This window comes from Mesoplodon bidens (assembly GCF_964165515.1).
Source record: "Mesoplodon bidens genome assembly, chromosome: 9".
Taxonomy (NCBI): domain Eukaryota; kingdom Metazoa; phylum Chordata; class Mammalia; order Artiodactyla; family Ziphiidae; genus Mesoplodon; species Mesoplodon bidens.
In genome coordinates, this window is record NC_138166.1 from 100,724,241 (window position 1) to 100,744,126 (window position 19,886).

Here is a 19,886-nt window from a genome sequence, read left to right on the forward strand (position 1 = left end):
CTTATGAGAAATATAGATGACAGGGAAAAAAAGTTGGGGGACCAACCTGATTTGCTAAGGACTTCCGGATTCGAGCACAGGGCAAACTGGGTTGATTGGTCACCCTAATGTTAAGCTATGTCACACGGGCAAAATCAGCAAAACCCAGTTGTAGAAAACTCTAAAAGACAAACAACCTAGATCCTTCGATCAAAACTAAAAGAGCAAGGGAAAACTATGGAGGGAGACGCTGTATATTAAATGGTACTTAAGATGCCCATCAATTGCAATGTATGGACCTTATTTGGTTTCTGATTAAAATAACTTTTTTCAAAGGTGTATAAAAATTGAAAAACTTTGACTGCTAACTGGATATTTTATTATATCAAGAAATTTTCATATTTTCAGTACAGTAACGCCATTGCAGTCGTTTCTTGTTAACAGAGCCCTCATCTTTTAGAAATACTGAAATGCTTTCAGATGAAATTATATTATACAGTTTCTGGGATTTGCATCAAAATAATCTGATGGGGGCTCCCCTGATGGCGCAGTGGTTAAGAGTCTGCCTGCCGATGCAGGGGACACGGGTTTGTGCCCCGGTCTGGGAAGACCCCACATGCCGCGGAGCGGCTGGGCCCATGAGCCATGGCCGCTGAGCCTGCGCGTCCGGAGCCTGTGCTCCGCAACGGGAGAGGCCACAGCAGTGAGAGGCCTGCGTACCGCAAAAAAAATAAAAATTTAAAATTTAAAAAAAAAAAAAAAAATTAAAATAAAAAGTCACCTTCGCTAGTATATTTGGGGGCTGGGGGATTGACCCAACTGCTCTTGGTGGCATCATGCTGCAGCCACGGTCTTGTAGGGTCACCTGGTTCCTAACCACCTCTCTGTTCTGCCTCATCCCCTTTACAGCTGTGTCTTCCTGGAAACACCTGCCTCCTTCACTTCCCAAAGCACGTCCATCACACAGTGATGTGTGCAGCAGACTTTTACCAAAGGCTTGTGGAGCAACAGAGTAATTTTACCACAGGTAGGAAATAACCCAAGACTGAAGGTCAAACCTCCATCTTCCTAAAAATTCACTTCCTACCAAAAAAATAACTTCTTTTTTTTTTTTTTGGTGTTAGAAACTTCTTTATTCACACTTTTTTTTTGGTTTTTTTTTTTTATTAGTTTCTGCTTTATAACAAAGTGAATCAGTCATACATATACATCTGTTCCCACTTCCCTTCCCTCATGCATCTCCCTCCCTCCCACCCTCCCCATCCCACCCCTCCAGGCGGGGGTCACAAAGCACTGAGCTGATCTCCTTGTGCTCTGCGGCTGCTTCCCACTATCTATCTACCTTACGTTTGGTAGTGTATATATGTCCATGCCTCTCTTTCGCTTTTTCACAGCTTACCCTTCCCCCTCCCCATATCCTCAAGTCCATTCTCAAGTAGGTCTGTGTCTTTATTCCCGTTTTACCCCTAGGTTCTTCATGACATTTTTTTTTTAATTCCATATATATGTGTTAGCATACGGTATTTGTCTTTCTCTTTCTGACTTACTTCACTCTGTATGACAGACTCTAGGTCTATCCACCTCATTACAAATAGCTCAGTTTCATTTCTTTTTATGGCTGAGTAATATTCCATTGTATATATGTGCCACATCTTCTTTATCCATTCATCCGATGATGGACACTTAGGTTGTTTCCATCTCTGGGCTATTGTGAATAGAGCTGCAATGAACATTTTGGTACATGTCTCTTTTTGAATTATGGTTTTCTCAGGGTATATACAAAATTTATAAACAGCTCATGCAGCTCAATAGCAAAAAAACAAACAACCCAATCCAAAAATGGGCAGAAGACTTAAATAGGCATTTCTCCAAAGAAGATATACAGACTGCCAACAAACACATGAAAGAATGCTCAACATCATTAATCATTAGAGAAATGCAAATCAAAACTACAATGAGATATCATCTCACACCGGTCAGAATGGCCATCATCAAGAAATCTAGAAACAATAAATGCTGGAGAGGGTGTGGAGAAAAGGGAACACTCTTGCACTGCTGGTGGGAATGTGAATTGGTACAGCCACTATGGAGAACAGTATGGAGGTTCCTTAAAAAACTAAAAATAGAACTACCATATGACCCAGCAATCCCACTACTAGGCATATACCCTGAAAAATAACTTTTTACTGCCAGTGTGTCTTTATGGGCCCTGGGTGTCTTCTAGATCCTTCCCCTCTCACCTCTGGGCCCCTCCCCCTCTCTCCCGGAATGCCCATAGAAACACGAAAGTTTTTTCTGTTATTCCGTCTCTGCCTCCTCTCACTGAGCCAGGCCATTCTCTCAGGAACTCACCTTTAATAACCAAACAAGCCTCTCAGGGTATTTCCTAACAAAAGGAGCCATTCCCTTTCCAACAGGAACGCTCTGACTTTTTCCCGGGACATTCAGCTCTAACTACAGGCCACTTTTAAAACATTTTTTCTGCTACGTGTAGAAGATAGAAAGGCAATCTCCACTTTCAGTGGGAAAACGTCACACTGACTCGTAGGGAATCAAAATAGGTATAAGTGACCCGCCACTCTATGCAGGGAAGGAGAAGGCTATAAAGCCCCTCTTCCCGATAAACTGACAAAAGTGGGGCTAGAGCAGGATTTCACAGCCTCAGCACTGTTGACATTTTAGGCTGGATACTCTTTGTCAGTGGGGAGGCTGGCCTGTGCCTTGTAGGATATTGAGCAGCATTCCTGGCCTGTACCCACCAGATGCCAGTAACAACCCACCTACACACTACCCCTGGTGGTGACAACCAAAAATATATCCAAACATTATCAAAGACATCCTGGGGGGCAAAGTCATCCCTGATGGAGAACCATGGGCCAGAGGAAAGTCACACCAGTCCAGACACAGGGCAGGGCAAGATAACCATGCCCTGTGCCTTCTGACCCCGAGGTTCTCACAGCTCCCTTGATGTTTTCCTTTTTCTTTTTTTTCGGGGGGGGGGGGGTGCTGCACCATGTGGCCTGTGGGATCTTAGTTCCCTGACCAGGGATTGAACCCTCGCCCTCGGCAGGGAAAGCCCGGAATCCTAACCACTGGACCTCCAGAGAAATCCCACAGCTCCCTTGACGTTGATCCTGTGACCAGGACCAGCTGGCAGGGAGACAGAAATGGAGAGGTGGGTAGTGAAAGGGTCTGAGAGGCAGTAGAGAGAGGGAAAGTTGCTGATTATCCAGGTAGATATTGGTCCAAACAGGTTCCAAGGCCCCATCTCCTCAAAGATGATGACGCCTCTGGAAGGAGAGGGTGGGAGGTGCTGAACCCCACCCCTAATCCCAGAGAAGACCCCCAAGCACAGGCCATCCGACGAGAGTCTAGTGTGCTGTCTTCATGCCCAAAGAGCAGTCCAGGCTGTTCCACGAGTTGGAAGGGTCATGGGTTGGGCATCCAGAGGGGTAGGGAGGCCAGAAACCCACGTCCTGGACCTGCACTAATTCTCTGTCCAAGCTTGGACAAGCTGCATGTTCTCTCCGGGTCTCAGTTGATTGTCTCTGTCATGACTGGATGGAGCCAAGTGCTGTCCAAGGAGTCTTCCAAGCTCTGACCTGCTAGCCCCATGCAGCCCAATATTTTCAATCAGCCACCAGCCTTCACTGACCCCAGCCTATGCCAGGCTCAGCGACAAGTGACAATGACAAAGATGTACAAAATGAAAACATCAGGTCTCTATCTCCTCTACTCAGGGGCAAGGGATGCAGGATTCAAGTCACACAGCTGTGCCGTGGCCTTTCATGCCTCCTCTGCTGGGTGACTTTCTCAGATGACCCCTCACTTCATTTCAACTTCAGTCTCAACCCCACCTTCAAAGAAGTTATAATCGTGTTAGGAAGACAAGACTAACACGCATTTCTGTTTTATTTTGCCGAAAGTGAAAACTGCCACCTTCTCCAAAACAGCAACCAGTAAGATGTATCCCCAGAATAACTTGGCTTATATCAGGTCTGTTTCATAATTTTTAACCCTTAACATGAGCTTTTAAAATAGACGCACAGACATAAAAAACAAATTTATAGTTACCAAAGGGTAAAGTGGCGGGGAGGGATAAATTAGGAGTTTGGGATTAACAGATACACACTACTACATATTAAATAGATAAACAAAAAGGACCTACTATATAGTACAGGGGACTATATTCAATATCTTGTAATAACATATAATGGGAACGAATCTGAAAAAGAACATACATATATATGTGTGTATATATATATATATATATATACACACACACACACACACGTATATGTGTATGTGTGTGTATAACTGAATCACTTTGCTGTACACCTGAAACTAACACAACATTGTAAATCAACTATGCTTCAATTTTTTTTAATTTACCAAAAAAAAAAGATTTACAAAAACAATACGAAAAGAACAAATTCATCATTTATAGATCACTCCCCGTACCCTTTGTTCTCCCTCTGACCGAGGAGCAGGTAGATGTCTGGTCCACGTAAGGGTGTGCCAGTTGGTCTAACTGGACCCTCCTGCTATGGTTGGTCCATTCTGCTGTGAACTGAATGTTTCTGTCCCCAAAACTCATATATTGAAACCTACTCCCCAAGGTGATGGTATTAGGACGTGGGGCCTTTGGGAGGTGATTAGGTCATGGGGGTGGAGCCCTTATGAGTGGGGTTAGTGTCCTTGTGAAAGAGGCCCCCAAGAGCTCCCTTGCGCCTTCAGCCATGTGAGGGCAGCCATCTATGAACCAGGAGGCAGACCTCGCCAGACAGAATCTGCCAGTGCCTTGATCTTGGATTTCTCAGTCTCCACAACTATGAGAAATACATTTCTGCTGTTTACAAGCCACCCAGTCTGTGGTATTTTTGTTACAGCAGCCTGGATGGACTAAGACTCCTCCAGCCCCTCGCAGACCTCCGGGTGCTGGCGTCCGAACTCCTGTTGTTCCCACATCTCATTCCCAGGTGCCCGCACAGAGCCTCCAGAGGTGCAGTTCTAGTGACCCCGCCCCACGCACAACTGTGCATCAGTGTGTGGCTTCAGCTGAATTGTCATCAGACTGGCCCCGTCTGAGGAGCCAGGGGACAAATGGGACCCAGGTTCAGATTCAAGTCTGTGGATTCCTCTTCTGTGTGGGACAGTTTTGTGCCAGAAAGATTTTAGAAAGTAACGTAGTGTTGGTGTAACTACTGAAGCCCCTTTTCAAGCTCCCCTTTAGAGCAAAGAGAATGCAACATGAGTCCAGAAAGCCTCTGTCCTGGCTGGTTTTGCAGCAAGAAATGAAAGTCCCATCCTTTCAAGATTTATCTGGGGCCACCGTCTGGGTGTGTGGGTGGCTAGTGAGATCAGAATCCCAGGTAACCAGATAGCACATGGGTGGCTCTAAAAGGAAATTTCTTCTAACTTGAGTTTACCTCAGTCCCAGGCTGTAATTCACACAGAATGCTGGTCCCACGTGGGGCACCTTCCAACGATCTTTTGGGGAGAAAGGATGGAGAGGACTTGGAACCAGAGACCTGACAGTTAGGGGAGCCTCTGCTACTGAAGAAAGGGGGAACATTCTCCCCAAATTACCAGCTGTACTGCACCAGCACAGAGCTGGAGGAAGGACAAGGCACAGACACACTGTGCCCCCATGAGTCAGGGAGCATCCTGCATCCAGGGAGAAAATCAGGAATTGAGAAAACTGGGGAGAGGCCACACTGTGGAGAGGCTGAATAGGGGGACTACCAGGTGGGTCACAGCTCTTTGTCACCACCCCCTAGACAGCGGGCCTCCCCAACCCCATCCATGAAGACCCCACAGGGACGCCCCGCCATGCATCAAGTCCAAAAGGATGTGCGGGCTTCCCTGGTGGTGCAGTGGTTGAGAATCCACCTGCCAATGCAGGGGACACGGGTTCGAGCCCTGGTCCAGGAAGATCCCACATGCCGCAGAGCAACTAAACCCGTGCACCACAACTACTGAGCCTGCGCTCTAGAGCCCATGAGCTACAACTACTGAAGCCCGTGCGCCTAGAGCCCATGCTCCGCAACAAGAGAAGCCACCGCAATGAGAAGCCCGTGCACTGCAAAGAAGAGTAGCCCCTGCTCGCCACAGCTAGAGAAAGCCCGTGCGCAGCAACGAAGACCCAACGCAGCCAAAAATAAATAAATTAATTTATTAAAAATAAATAAATAAAGTGTATGATTGGATGTTTTTTAAAAAAATAAAATAAAAGGATGTGCCTGTTTTCAGGCAAAAAGTCGGGGAGTGGACAGGTCATCATGGAGGAGAGCATCTCCACCCACACTGAAGAGGCGTCCCCCTAAATCCCAGCTCTGCGTGACCGGCACACACAGCTCTTACAGCTAAGAGTCGTCACCGGATGGGGCAGCATTGCGTGTCACAGGAACGCAATGGTTAAGTCTTCGTGGAGAAGTCCAACTGCGAGGCGAGGCTTGGCGAGAGAGAAGGACTCGAGAAGGAATACAAGAAGCTCTGTTGGGCCCTCAGAAGGGGGACCTTCACTATCTTCTTCCATTTCCCTCCCGAGTTTCCAGCTGAACTACAAGATACTGAAGGCCCTGGCTGGGTCTCATACAACCGCTGTTGTGATCAACCCAGCGCCCAGCTGGCAGCGGGCTGTGGGTCAGGAAGCCATGTTGCCCTGAACTCTCCGGCCTTTGGCAACTCTTCCACTGAAAATTAAAGGGGACACACTCTGTTTTTTAAGGGACTTTCTTCACTTTCTACCATTTTGGGTGGCGCTCAAGAAAAATATTTCACTTGAAAACTATCCTGCTCTTGGTTGAGGTCAAGCTGGGGGAGGCTGGGGTCGTGAAAACCCCAGACAGTTGAGTTTGCTCTGCTTGGAGTCTAGGCCAATGGGCCAGGACCCTCAGCCACGCTGCCCAGGCACCCGGGGGGCTAAGCAGGGTCCAGAGCCGGGGGACGCCAGCCGGGGAGGACGCAGCGTGGAGAGAGAAGCGCTGGTCCCGTCGGCGTCCGTTCCTTCCCCCTTGTCCAGCATTTAGTCCAAAGAGCTGCCCCTTTTCCAAGGTCGCTTGCAGCTCTTCCTCATTTTATTCATTTCCAAACCACGAATTGGACAGTTACTCAGAATATTCAATGTTGGCCAGTCAGTTGGCGAAAAGTTAGCAGGAAACCATGAGGACTCTGCCCTCATCAAGCAGCCCTTTGCCCCTAACCCTTCCTTAGGGCCGTGTCTGATGCGAGGTGGGTCTCTAATAAGCAGTGGCTCCTACTATCCGTTCCTGAACCCACCCCTTCCAAACGCCCGAGGTCCCACGGGTCTGTGCCTCTGCGAGAAGGAAGCTAATTGGCTCGTGAAGAGAATTTCCTGAGACCTGAACAGCTCAGACCCAAACCAAGCGTTGACTCCATGCCCTTCAGGATGCCTGTGTGGAGGGACAGTGACAGGAACCGCTGGACGGAGCCGAGCGGTCCTCAGGTCTGCCCCTCGTGGGCTCTTCGCCTCCCACTGTGCTGTTTACTTTGCATTTTCCTCACCTCCTCTGTAACCCCCCATCTCTGCCCCTAGATGCCCTCATTATGCATCACTAATTATTATTGCAGGGACACTGTTTGCTAATCAAAAAGAAGGAAGGAAGGAAGGAAGGAAGGGAGGGAGGAGGGAGGGAAGGAAGGAAGGAAGGAAGGAGGGAGGGAGGGAGGGAGGGAGGGAAGGAAGGAAGGAGGGAGGGAGGGAGGAGGGAGGGAGGGAGGGAGGGAAGGAAGGAAGGAAGGAAGGAGGGAAGGAAGGAAGGAGGGAGGGAGGGAGGAGGGAAGGATGGAGGGAAGGATGGAGGGAGGGAGAGAGGGAGGGAGGGAAGGAAGGGAGGGAGGGAAGGAAGGAAGGAAGGAAGGAGGGAGGGAGGGAGGAGGGAGGGAAGGAAGGAGGGAGGGAGGGAGGAGGGAGGGAAGGAGGAGGGAGGGAGGGAAGGAAGGAGGGAAGGAAGGAGGGAGGGAGGAGGGAGGGAGGAGGGAGGGAGGAAGGGAGGAAGGGAGGAGGGAGGGAGGGAGGAAGGAAGGAGGGAGGAGGGAAGGAAGGAGGGAAGGAGGGAAGGAGGGAGGAGGGAGGGAGGAGGGAGGGAGAGAGGGAGAGAGGGAGGGAGGGAGGGAGGGAAGAAAGGAAGGAGGGAAGGAAAAGAAAGGAAGGAAGGAAGGGAGGAAGGAGGAAGGAAGGGGGGACGTCCCTGGTGGCACAGTGGTTAAGACTCCACGCTCCCAATGCAGGGGGCCAGGGTTCGACCCCTGGTCGGGGGACTAGATCCCACATGCATGCCGCAACCAAGAGTTCTCATGCCACAACTAAGGAGCCCAGAAGCCTCAAGTAAGGAGCCGGCGAGTCGCAACTAAGGAGCACACCTGCAACAACTAAGACCCGGCGCAACCAAATAAATAAATAAATTTTTTCTAAAAAAAAAAAAAAGAAGGAAGGAGGAATTCCCTGGTGGTCCGGTGGTTAGGACGCTGCACTTTCACTGCTGAGGGCATGGGTTCAACCCCTGGTCGGGAACTAAGATCCCGCAAGCTGCGCGGCATGGCCAAAAAAAAAAAAGAAAAGAAAAGAAGGAAGGAAGGGAAAAGAAAGCCAGCTTTACTGCAGGCCCCTCTCCCGCTAGGGGCACAGGTAGCTAGCTCCCTCTGGGTCTATCGGGTGTGTGTCTGGATAGCATCCAGATAGTCTGGAAGAGCCTCGGAAGGAGAAGTGTGGCGCCCCGGGCAAGGTCAGCTAACAGCAGCCTGGAGACACTTGAACGGATCTGCCCAAGGTAGTGAGGGTAAATGTGGGGCAGACCAGGGAAGTGGGAAAAAGAAGAGGCAGAGAAGCGTCTTCAGAAAATGGGAACTGACCAAGAGGGTCTTGGAAGGGCTAGGAAGGAGGTCAGCCAATGAGAAAGTCACCAACAAGGAAGCAGCCAAGAATTTCAGACTGGAATGTCCGAGATCATCTTTTAGGTTGTTTTCTGGGCTGTACAGTGAGATGACTTCCCCAGCGTTCACAATGACCTCCAAGATCTTTATTAATCATCCACTACATGCAACACCTTTCATTAGTGGTGCTTTCGGATAATGCAGAGGAGGGGTGTCCACCTTAAGCCAGAGTGTCCTGGAAAAGAGGTGGGAGCAGGCACAGGAATTACCACACACTTAGGGGACAGGTGTCTCACAGGTCACAGGGCAGCTAGCCTACAACAGAAGCCTCACCCCCAGGGCATCCCCAGAGACCTGGGGAGGCACTAGGCACGCCCTACTCTCCCCTGGATGGGGCACCAGCCACTTCCCAGCACCCTAGGGGAAGGGCTCCCTGGGGGCTGGAGGACGGAGGGCCGCTGGGTCACGGCACAATCGCTGTTTAACCTCGTTGCCCCGTGCTACTTTCACCGGCCCTGAGAATAACGCTTCTTATGGCCACTCGGAGCCTCACATCAAGCCAAACTTCCCGGCAGGAGAGTCACAGTTCCGGGGGCCTAGGGAAGATTGACTTTAAATAAAGCTCTCTCATTTTCCCATCTGCTAAGGGTTTCATTCCACGTAGGCCTCTTGAGACCATGAGATCAGCTTCACTTGACCTTCCTGGTGTCCCTGACCAATGTGTTCCCTCTGATTCCCCAGCTGTCATCACCTGGCAGAGCAGAAAGAGGAAGCCAAGCCGTTACCCTCTCCAGGCTGTTTCCCTAATGACTGATTTTCTTGCCAGTTAGCATCTAAGCCTTTTGCAGCCAGACCTTATGCTATTGCTAATTTTAAAATAATGGTAAGACAGCTGAGCTAAATTCCTCTGCTCTGGTTTCAAAGCGATGGCCCTTGCCAACTGCCAACTCGCTTATAAGGTGTGATTAGAAAATAATGAAGCTGATTATTTAAACAAATGCCTCAGAACACATTCTTTTTTTTTTGGAAAGACAAAAGTTAGCCAAAAAGAAAGGAAAAGGGCTTGACCTGTACTTAGACTTTTAGAAAATAAAGTATCAAGAATCACTTTATTTTAAATGCTACTACAATAAGATGATCAAGATAAATTGAATCTTTATAGGGTTTAATATCATGCACCTATGCGGCTTAAAAAAACCTGTTACTATTCAGTCTTTTACTGAATCTTATTGATTTTTACACCAACCGCACTTTTATGATATACAATTATCTAAAAGTGTTTCCAAATAGTCACCTTGAAAGGCCCTATGATTCAAATTTGTTTCAACATTTTTGAGCACTTGAGATAGACTAGACCCACTACTTGTGTGCTTTTGATGGTCCCTGTGTGGTCGGACCACCATGTGAGCCCTACAGGTCACCCTGAGCAGCCAGGCTGAGCACCCTTCAGTTCCCACTGGACTGGCCACCACTGGCGAGAAAGGTGGATCCCTCAGACCTGAGGTTGAAACAGAAAAGCCCTACGAGAAATCGCTCTCAGCCTTGACCATCAAAGGACAAATGAGCAGCCACCCAGAGGACAGTGGGCAGGAGCCCTCCACGCAGAGGCCTGCTGGGAAATGGAGATGGAGCAAGACACACTGGCAAAGTGCCTGCCATCTCCCTGGCCCCATGACAGAGGCCTCCAAGGGAGATGAGAAGATGACCAATACTCAGCCAGTCCTGTTTCGGATGACAGACAGGAGAACAGGCAGGGTGTGTGGAGGCGCTGACAAAGACCTGAGCCCAGTGCAATGGGAGGTTTAGATCCACTGAGACACCTAGAGAGGACCTCCTGGAGGAGGTGGCGTGTGAGCTAGGACTTGAAGGATCGAAGAGTTTCTCCAGGCCGGGAAGGACAGGGTCTGTTTACAAGAAGAGGGAAAGACAGGCAAATGCAGGGAGAACTCAAGCATAGTTAACAGGACGTGATCTCATGAGGCTAGAGTATTGGCCACATGGCAGCAGGAGGCATAAAGGCAGGTGAGTCTGGAAAGGAAGATGAGACGCTCTGTGCCAGGCTGACGTGGAGGGCTTCGTCCTGCAGGCAAAGAGGAAGGAGCCATCTGTCACGTCAGGACCTGGGCACGCTTCAGTCCATCTGTTCCTGCGACGTGGGCAGGTGGGTTGCAGGAAGGGCCTGGCACAAGACCTGCTGCCCTGCACTGTGGCAGAACAGAGCCTGGAAAAGTCAGGGGCCTGCAGGGGCTGCCCCTGGAGGTATGGCCAGGCCAGGGACCGGGCATCTGAGAGTGTGATGAACTTGCTGTGATGGGAAGCAAAGGCACAGGCTCCCCAAAGCTCAGGTGAGCAACGGCCATCACGGGATATCCAGCTGTGCCCCTAGATGCCCACGCAGAGGGATTCCAGGTGGCACCAGAGAAGTTCCCTGATCATAACCCAGAGCAAGGACCAAGCCCCAGGTGCTGAGCTGAGCCAACAGAGTGGGGTAGAAAACGTAAACCCCGTGGGCCCTTAGGGGCCAACCCTGGGGTACGAGACCTCACGTCTGCCTATCAGCGGAGGAGGCTCAGGGAGCGCCAGCTACCCCAGAGCCCCCTCCTCAGCCCTCACACCCCAAGCCTGGCTGCACAGGAAGTCACAGCCCCCAAAGTCAAGCACACGGGCCCTTTGGATATTAAGGATTTCACTGCTGGGCTTCCCTGGTGGCGCAGTGGTTGAGAGTCCGCCTGCCGATTCAGGGGACATGGGTTCGTGCCTCGCTCCGGGAAGATCCCACATGCCGCGGAGCGGCTGGGCCCGTGAGCCATGGCTGCTGAGCCTGCGCGTCCGGAGCCTGTGCTCCGCAACGGGAGAGGCCACAACAGTGAGAGGCCCGCGTACCAAAAAAAAGAAAAAAAAAAATTTTACTGCTAATCACTCCCCAAATCCAGAAATGTTCATTTAGTAAACTGTTGCGTGCTTGCTCTGGGGGAGCCACTGCACGTGGTGCTGGGGGACAGAGACAGGGATGGTGTAGCACAGAGATGACGAGCCCCCGGATTTGGCAGTCCAGGGCAGGGAAGGCGGGCTGCGGAGAGCAGAGGGTGCTGCAGGAGTATAAAGGGGGCCCCAGCCCGAGGGAGGGAGCGCACCAAGCATCTCCTGGAAGAGCCACCCAAAGACCAGCAGGAATTCACCAAACAAAGGGCACTCCAGGCAAAGGAACAAAAGGTACAAAAGTCTGCAGGGGAGAAAAAGGTCCTAGAAATCCCAGACACTTGCAAAGGTCTCCTAGTCACTGTCTTGCCTAAGGGAGATGGTGTGCCCCAGGCTCGGGACAGCCCAGGGGACTCAGACTGCCCGGGTTCACGCTTCAGCTCCACCCTCAGGAGCCGCGGATGCTGGCAGGTTCCGCGAGCCTCTGGGCCTTGGGTTTCAGGCAGTCAGAATCATGCTCACCACAAAGGACGGGCCCCATGAGTATCGATGACTCTTAGTTGTCACTGAAGTGTGAGAGTTGCCACTGCCCGGGCTGAGAGGAGCGGGGGTCCAGGTGAGGACAGGGCGGGCCGAGCTTGCACCTGGACTCTGGGCAGTGGCTGAGTCACGAGGCTGGGAGGCACTGCCAGCACCGCACTCCGCTCCTGGACCTTTAGGTGCAGAGGTGGAGGTGGGGGAAGGCAGGCCGGGCCTGCCCCTCGGTTCCTGTCCCCCGCCCCTGACCAGACTCCGGCTCCAGGCTCTGCCACCTGCCTCCCTGTGCATCGGCAACCGCGTGGACCTTTCCTCACCCGCCACGGCCCCTCCAGTTCCCGCCCCGCCCCTCTGGCCCTCTTGGTTTGGGAGAGCCCTCCAGTCTGCACAACAGCCCACCCCCGGCCGTTGGTGACTGGCCCTGCGGGAGAGGAGGGGACTGCACCCTTGCCCTGCCCCCCGTCACCAGAGTCCTGTGGCTCCAGGAGCCCAGGTGACAGGGGAGGCCAGGGATCAGGTCTGGGACAGCGGGCAGTTGCCACTGGGCAGTGCCGGCCCGAGGACAGGAATGCAGTAGAGCCTGGTGCCCCACGCAGGTGCCCCGCGTCTGCTCTGCCAGCCGCAGGAGGACTTCCCCAGCCCTGCCGGCCAAGCAAGCCCAAGGGTCTCCGCCCCGGGGAGAAGGGTGGCGCTTCCTTCGTTCATTCAGGAAACATTGAGCACATCCCAGTGCCCCGACTGCTCAGCGCCCTGCAGAGTCAAACCAGCCCCACCCGCACGGAGCTGGTAGTCCAGAGCTTATTGCCTTCAGGCCAGCAGGGGAAGCGCCCTTCATTTGACCGTGGAACCTGTCCTAGGGTGCAGGGTGGCGGCACAGTGGTCCCCACACCTCCTTTCCTCTCTTCCTGAGCCCCAGGAACGAGATGCCCCTTAGGCATCCCGTCTCCCAGCCTCACAGGCTACTGGCTTCTGATGGTCCTTCGTCTTCCTTCCAAAGCATTTTTACTGATTTCTATTAAAAAAAAAAAAATGAGGTTGGACCTTAAAAGAGTGGGCAATGCATCAATGCATGGTGAACAAAGGTGGTTCCTGGAGGGAAACAGCCTGCTGTACCCACAGCCAGCCCCCAGAATTACCACCCACCCCTCCCAACACACCTGAGAGCCCGCCCGGTCCCAGGGACTCAGCAGGACCCCATGAGGGCTGGGGCCCCCCTATGGGTTCTAGGCAGCCTTCAGCTTTGAGCAGACCCTGCCCGAGAACTTCATCCCGCCCAACAGAGAGCTCCCGGGTCCCAGGCACAGCTGTGTTTTCTGGCACCATTCATGTGTTGGGTGGAGCATGGTCCCAGGCTGGCAGGAGGGGGAGTGCTGCCACCTGGCCAGGGCAGGGGAGGGTGGAGCAGCCTGGGAACGGAGGCAGGCAGTCTCCTTGCTGGGCTCCACACTGGGCTGCACTGCCCATTCACTGCCCCTCCGTCGGCCTCTCAGGTCCCCCAAGGCCCAGGTCCGAGCCCATACCCTGCGGCCGGCGAGTGTTGGCCCCGGTGCTGTGCCCTGAGGGCCACTGCGGCCCCTCCGGTGCAGCCCGGAGCGGCACACTGCCACCTACCCGCAGCACTAACACCGGTCAGTCACCGGCCATCCTGAGCCTTACACTCCTCACGCGGACCAGCGACACCCACCTCTGCGGGTTGTTAGGGGTTAAATGACACAGCCGGGCAGGTGGAACCATCATAGATGGAGCCACTGTGACCGTTGTCCGCCGCCCACTCTCAGATCTCAGTGGTGGCTCCTGGTAGGAACCTGGCACTGGTGTCTCGGCCACGCAGGAATCTCCTTCAACCGGACTGAGCAGACCAGTCCCTGGGCACCCATGTGCTTCCGTCGAGGACAAGCGCGGAGAGGTTTCCCCTCTGCTGGGCCAGCCCCCACCCTGAGCACAGACATGTGCATGTGCCCCCCACCCCACACACACACTCATCCCTGGAAGCGCACACATCAGGCCTCCAGGCCCAGGCAGGGCACTCCACTGGTGGTGGGCAGCTGACTGTGGACGCCGGCATGTGCCCCAGAGAATAACCAGTGTCAAACGTGATACAAAGCCTAGGGAGTGCGGGCCAAGGTTTCACCTCCTCTCCTCCCCACACCCACCAGCACGGGGCCCTGACTCGCTGCGCCGGCCCTCAGCCCCTCCCGCAGGCTGTCCCAGGCTCCCCCAGCCCTCACCGCCACACCTGGACAGAGCACTGTGAATCGGGGCTGAGCTCCCAGATGCAGATGCTCTAAGGACAGGACAGATGGGAAGAAGGATGGAGAGAGTGCCAGAGAGCGGGGACTTGGCCCAGCACCTCAGCCCCCGCGTGCCAAGTGCAGCGAGCTTCGTCTGTCATTTTATTTCTCACCATCAACCTCACAGGGGCCTCTGCCGGTGTCTGGGGCTGAGATCCTGACGGTGTCTGCTTGCGCCCGGAATCCGTGAGCTGACCCTGAACCTCGGGCATCCCACCAGCTAGAACCCTACCCCACGCCCACACACATCAATCCACCAGGGAGGCCTGCATGTGCGCTCCCAAACCATGAAGAGATGCATGCGCACGCTCACGTGTACACCCGCGTACACATGTGCCAGATACTGTTGCACAGAGCTGCCCTTTCTGCCTGGCCCACCTCTCTGTGTCACCCCTCCCCACCACCCGGGGTCTCATCCTTCTCCCCATCTCTATTCCCCGTGCCCATCTTCCGTGCCCTGTCCCCCAGGGCACACTGAACTCACAGGGACCCCTCCCTGGTCACAGCCCCTGGTAGGGGAGCCAAGGCCCTGGTGCAGAACCACCAGGAACTTCTCTCCTACACACTCTGGAAAGAGAGCACCCTCCAGGTGGCTCAGAGACCAGGGTCTCCTCCCAACACCCTCCCCATCCCGGCACAGGCAGTAATGGGCTCTGTTCAAAGAAAGGTTAACACACCCACCTCAAAGGGTCAGGGGTTATAGGACTAAGCGACCCTGGAGGCCTTGGGCAGCACCGTTGCCCATTGGCCCCTCCTGCTGGCTAGCAGCTGCCCTACCACGGCCACCGCACGGCAGCTCCTCTGAGAGGCTGGGTGTTCGCGCAAGACCAGCATGGCACGTGCACACGCACACACTCACGAGCACACGGACACACATGGCCACCACCCTTCACTGGCCCCAGGACATCTGTTCTGACTTGCTCCTCCGATAATGGGAATGAGTTGCCTGAAACTTCCACCCTCTTCAGGCAGCTCCTCTGGTCAGGGATCACAGGTGACCAAGTGATGGAGGTGACGGAGGTGAGGCCCGTCTGGAGCCAGACACCACGGGGCGGGGGCTCTGGTCAGGGTTGAGAAAACCAACGTGCCCAGAGGTGGTTTGCTGTGGGGGGGCCAATTATATAGGATCCGTGTGAGTCTGAGTCAAGGTCAAGATAAGGCCAAGTTGGGGGCTTGGCCAAATACAGCCCCAGGTTCAAGTCAGTACGGGCTGGGGTCATGAGCTGTGTGAGGGAAGAATACAGCCACATCAGCAGTCAGCCTGGGGCCAGCTCTGGGGGCCAGTGTGCCACCCAGCAAGCCACCATGACCCTGAGGGGCGGGACCCCAGGCCTGGCATCCCATTAGAACAACCTCTATACGTAAAAGAGTCCAGGTGGCTCTCTGCCATCCTGAATCCAGGACCACATGGAAGCAGGGCCCTCCGGAGGCAAGAGGTCCTGGAGGTGACTTGTGTCAGCCCCGAGGGAGCACCGCGACTGCACAGACTCCACACCCAGACGTCGGAGCTGCCCCTGCAGGCCCTGTGCACACAGACAGGTCGGCCTGGATTCCCTCAGAGAGGCCAGCGCACCAGACACTATGAACGTGAACATGGGATACAGCATGCTGATGGCTGTACCCTCCCAGCACCCCTGGAGTCTCCTCAGGATAATTATTTATTATTCATAGTCATCGGCATCTTCATTAATTATTCATATGATCCTTAATTATTATCCTTAACAATAAGAGCAGTAAATAGCAGAAAAGTCCTTGAGGTGCCTAAGGCCCAGGGCCGGGTGCCTCCGGCAGTTAGACCAGCTACTGCCCCCAGGGCAGTGAGGGGACCACAGACCCCCATCCACTGCCCGGCCCTGTCCCTGCCCCTCCCCAACGGGGCCCAGGGGACCACAGGAGGAGATGGTCCCAAGGGCTGGAGGAGGGGCTGTGCCTTCCTATTCCTCTCCCGTCAGCGGCCAGGGCCTCCTGGGCAGGGCCTCCACAGGAGGGGCCCAGGCAGTGCACTGAACCCTGGATGAGCCATGTGTCCACACTGGGCAGCCCCACTAACTTCCCGGGTCTGAGCCGTGTCTGTGCAGGGGCTGGGAGGTGAGGGCCCCCAGCTGGCCCGGCAGGGAGAGGCGTCGAGCAGGGCCGTCTTGGGGTAGCTCCTCGCACGCCACGAACTGGGAAACCTGCAAAGAAACCGGAGTGTGAGAAGCTAGAAGCCAAGGGGCAGGGGAGGGTCAGAGGATAGATCAGAGGATAGAAAGGGTCAGGAGACCCTGGTGACAGACAGAAGAGGCCTGGAGGGCACAGGAGAAGCGCCAAGGCAGACAGAGCAGGACTCCAACCTGCTCTGGGAGAAACGCGCTCTGGGCGGGCAAGAGCCAGACCGGGCATCTGGGGGCCTCGGGAGCTTCTGCCTGTTGCGGGGAGAGCCTGAGGCCACAGCCGCTTCCCTCCCCAGGGAACATGGCCGCTGGATTCAAACCCAATCCAGAATAAGGGGCCCTGAGCTGGCACAGAAGCTGTACAGAAAGAGACAGGGTTCTTTCCTCCAATCTAGAACTCAGGGACCTGGAAACAGAGGCAGGCGGGCGGCCAGGCCTCGGAAGGCCAGGCAGAGTACCAGGGCAGGCAGGAGGGGCTTTGTGGGTGCTGACGAGTCTGCTGTGAGATCTCTGCGGAGGAGGCTGTGAAGGGAGACTGGCACATTTGCTGACGTGGGCCCTGGTGTCTGCAAACAGGAGCAGGCGGCAGATGGGAGGGGGTAGCAGATGCCAGAGGGAGGGGGGGAGCAGATCCCAGGCCACCTCTTGTCGCCAGAGGAGCCCCATTCTTGAGACCCAGACACAGCTGTCCTGTCAGCAGGCCAGGAACACACGTGTCCACTTAGGAGAGGACTAAGGGCAGCAGAAGCCCATCTCTGGCAGGAGGGGAGAGATGCGGCCTGGAAGTGCTACCCTGGGGCTTAGCCAGAGCCTTCAGGACAGCCCCGCAAAGTGCTGAGCATGAGAGTCCACGGTTGGCAGTAGAACCAGACCCAGGGGGTGTCAGTCGCAGCAGGGGCTTGGGACCCTATCCCAAGGGCACGCTGGCACCCAGCACCCACCGCCAGGCCCCTGGCTCAACAGTCCCTCCACCCACAGCCATGACACAGGCACCCTGAGTAGATCTGGCCATTCAGGTGACACTAGGGGAGCGAATGCCACTCGGCCTGCTGGCTTCCTTGGCCCAGCTGTCTGGGGGCTTTGTTGGGGACTCTCCTGCCTTGCTCCGTGCTCGCAGCTCCTAGGGCAGCCCTCCTCCAGGAGTACAGCCTGGGAGGAGGGCAGGAACAGGGTGGGAGGAGGCTGGGGCCCAAGGCCAAGCAGAAAGGGCAGCAAAGCCGGTCTGGGGTGGAGTCGGTGCAGAAGAGGCAGGGGCTGGGGCGCTTGGAACTTACCTGAGAAAGCGAGTCCAGGGTGAGGGTAGGGATGGGGCTGATGGGCAGCAGAGGGGAGGTGGAGGCGGGGCCGGGCCCCGGGGTGGTCACAGCACTGTAGGCAGGCGGGACCAGCGTCATCTGCCTCTGCAGCAGCTGCAGGACGGTGGCCATGTCTGCACTCAGCCGGGTCTCCAGCCTGGGGCAAGAAGGAGGAGGATGCTCTGGGTCTCAGGGAAGTGGAGACACCAGTGACTGTGTCTTCAGGACCACCCTACGGACAGCCAGCTGGTCAACCCCAGGTCCACTCTTCATTCTAGGTGTGGCAGCCCCTGGCTCGGCTCTGAATGCAAGGAGAGGGTCAAGCTGCTGGACACGTGGACAGGGCTAGACAGAGCAGACACCCACTTCACCCTACAACACTGCCCGAAACCCACAGACCACACTGCAATTCGCCCGTGCCCCACCCCTACTAGCCCGCCCCGCTGGACACACACAGCCGGGCCTAGGCTGATCCCAGGGACCACCCTCACCTGTTGAGTTGCCTCTGGAGGGCATCCAGCCTGCTCTCCACGTCGCCCCGGGGCCGGCGGCCAGGGCTGGAAAGAGGGATGTTGAGGAGGCTGGGGGCGGGGGCGGGGCAGCGAGGCAGCTCCTGGTACTGGCGGCCCCGGCTGTCCCCCCAGAAGCTGAAGATGTTGGACACTCCGGAGAAGGCGCCTGGAGCCAGAGAGCTGGGTTGAGGCCGGGACAGAGGCCCCGCCCCGCCCGCCCGGGGGTGTGGGGGGGGAGGCCACCCTACCTGACAGCGGGTTACAAGTGTCGCTGCTCTTCTCGCCATCCTCAGTCAGGGGGTCCCCACCCGGCGGCTCTCCGGGGGGCCTGGGGCTGGAGAAGGGCACCAGGCGGAGGGGGCTGGAGCTGCGGCCTGGGCCCTCATCCTCACTGCTCTCAGGGCTGGAGGGGCCGCTGGACAGGCTCTCCCCCCACGGCCCCCCCTGCCGGCCCCGGCCACTCGGCCCTGCCCCCGCCCGGCTCGGCCCCAAGGCTGACACCTCCCCTGGCTGTTCCGGGTCTGTGGGAAACAGAGAAGGGGCCTCAGAGCAGGCAGGAGGCACGGAGGGGAGGGGAGGGGAGGGGAGGGGAGGGGACTGGAGCAGGTCTGGGAGACGATGTGGCTGGACGCCCTGGTTTGTCCCCAGTTGTTTCTTCCTCTCTCTTTCCCCCACTTTCAAGAGGACTGAGAACTCCAAGGGCGGGACCAGGTCGTCTGTGACCACTGGCTGCCCAAGCACGGGCAGTGGCACTGCTGGGAGCGGCTCTCTGGGACCCCGGGCCCTCAGCCCCCGTGCTGGCCTCCTTGCCCTCCTTTGTCCTGTCTTTCCTCCCCTCATCAGTTCAAAGCAGTGCCCACCAGGACGCCAGTCCTGTGAGGACCAAAGAAACTTAGGCGCGCCCCTGCCTTGGAGGGTGGAAGAGGGCTTCCTGGAAGAGGCGACATTTCCAGTGGGCCTGAAAGGATGGGGTGATGGGGTGGGGGGTGGGGGACACTGAAGGTAGGGCCGAATGGCCTGTGTAGTCTGTGGGGAGCAGACCCGCCGGACTCCGCGCTCCGCCCTGCCTCCTCTAGACCCCGCCCCCGCCCGCCTCCCGCCCGCCTCCCGCCTCCTGGCTCACCTGGACCCCGCCCCCTCCCCTCCCCTCCCCCCGCCTCACCCCTGTCAGTGCGCCTGCGGAAGGACAGCTTGCGTTTGCGTTGCCGGTGGAAGCCGCCCTCCAGCTCCGCGCTGCCGGGAGAGCCGGGGATCATGTTGGTCTGGAACCGAGAACGGTGTCAGGGCCCTTCCGCGCCCACGCCC

General features: G+C 55.5%; 1 protein-coding gene across 2 annotated transcripts in view; it reads right to left on the minus strand.

Moving 5' to 3' along the window:
- Positions 1-16,443: 16,443 nt before the first annotated feature.
- Positions 16,444-19,886, minus strand: part of KCNH2 (potassium voltage-gated channel subfamily H member 2) — a gene marked incomplete at its 5' end in the record, with an annotated part of 33,343 nt that continues 29,900 nt past the window's right edge. For both annotated transcript variants that reach the window (XM_081244207.1, XM_081244208.1), the window contains 5 exons: positions 16,444-16,795; positions 18,049-18,226; positions 18,561-18,747; positions 18,830-19,102; positions 19,744-19,843. In XM_081244207.1, the coding sequence (XP_081100333.1) occupies positions 16,667-16,795; positions 18,049-18,226; positions 18,561-18,747; positions 18,830-19,102; positions 19,744-19,843 (867 nt within the window). In that variant the 3' untranslated portion in view covers positions 16,444-16,666. The remainder of the gene's footprint in view (positions 16,796-18,048; positions 18,227-18,560; positions 18,748-18,829; positions 19,103-19,743; positions 19,844-19,886) is intronic.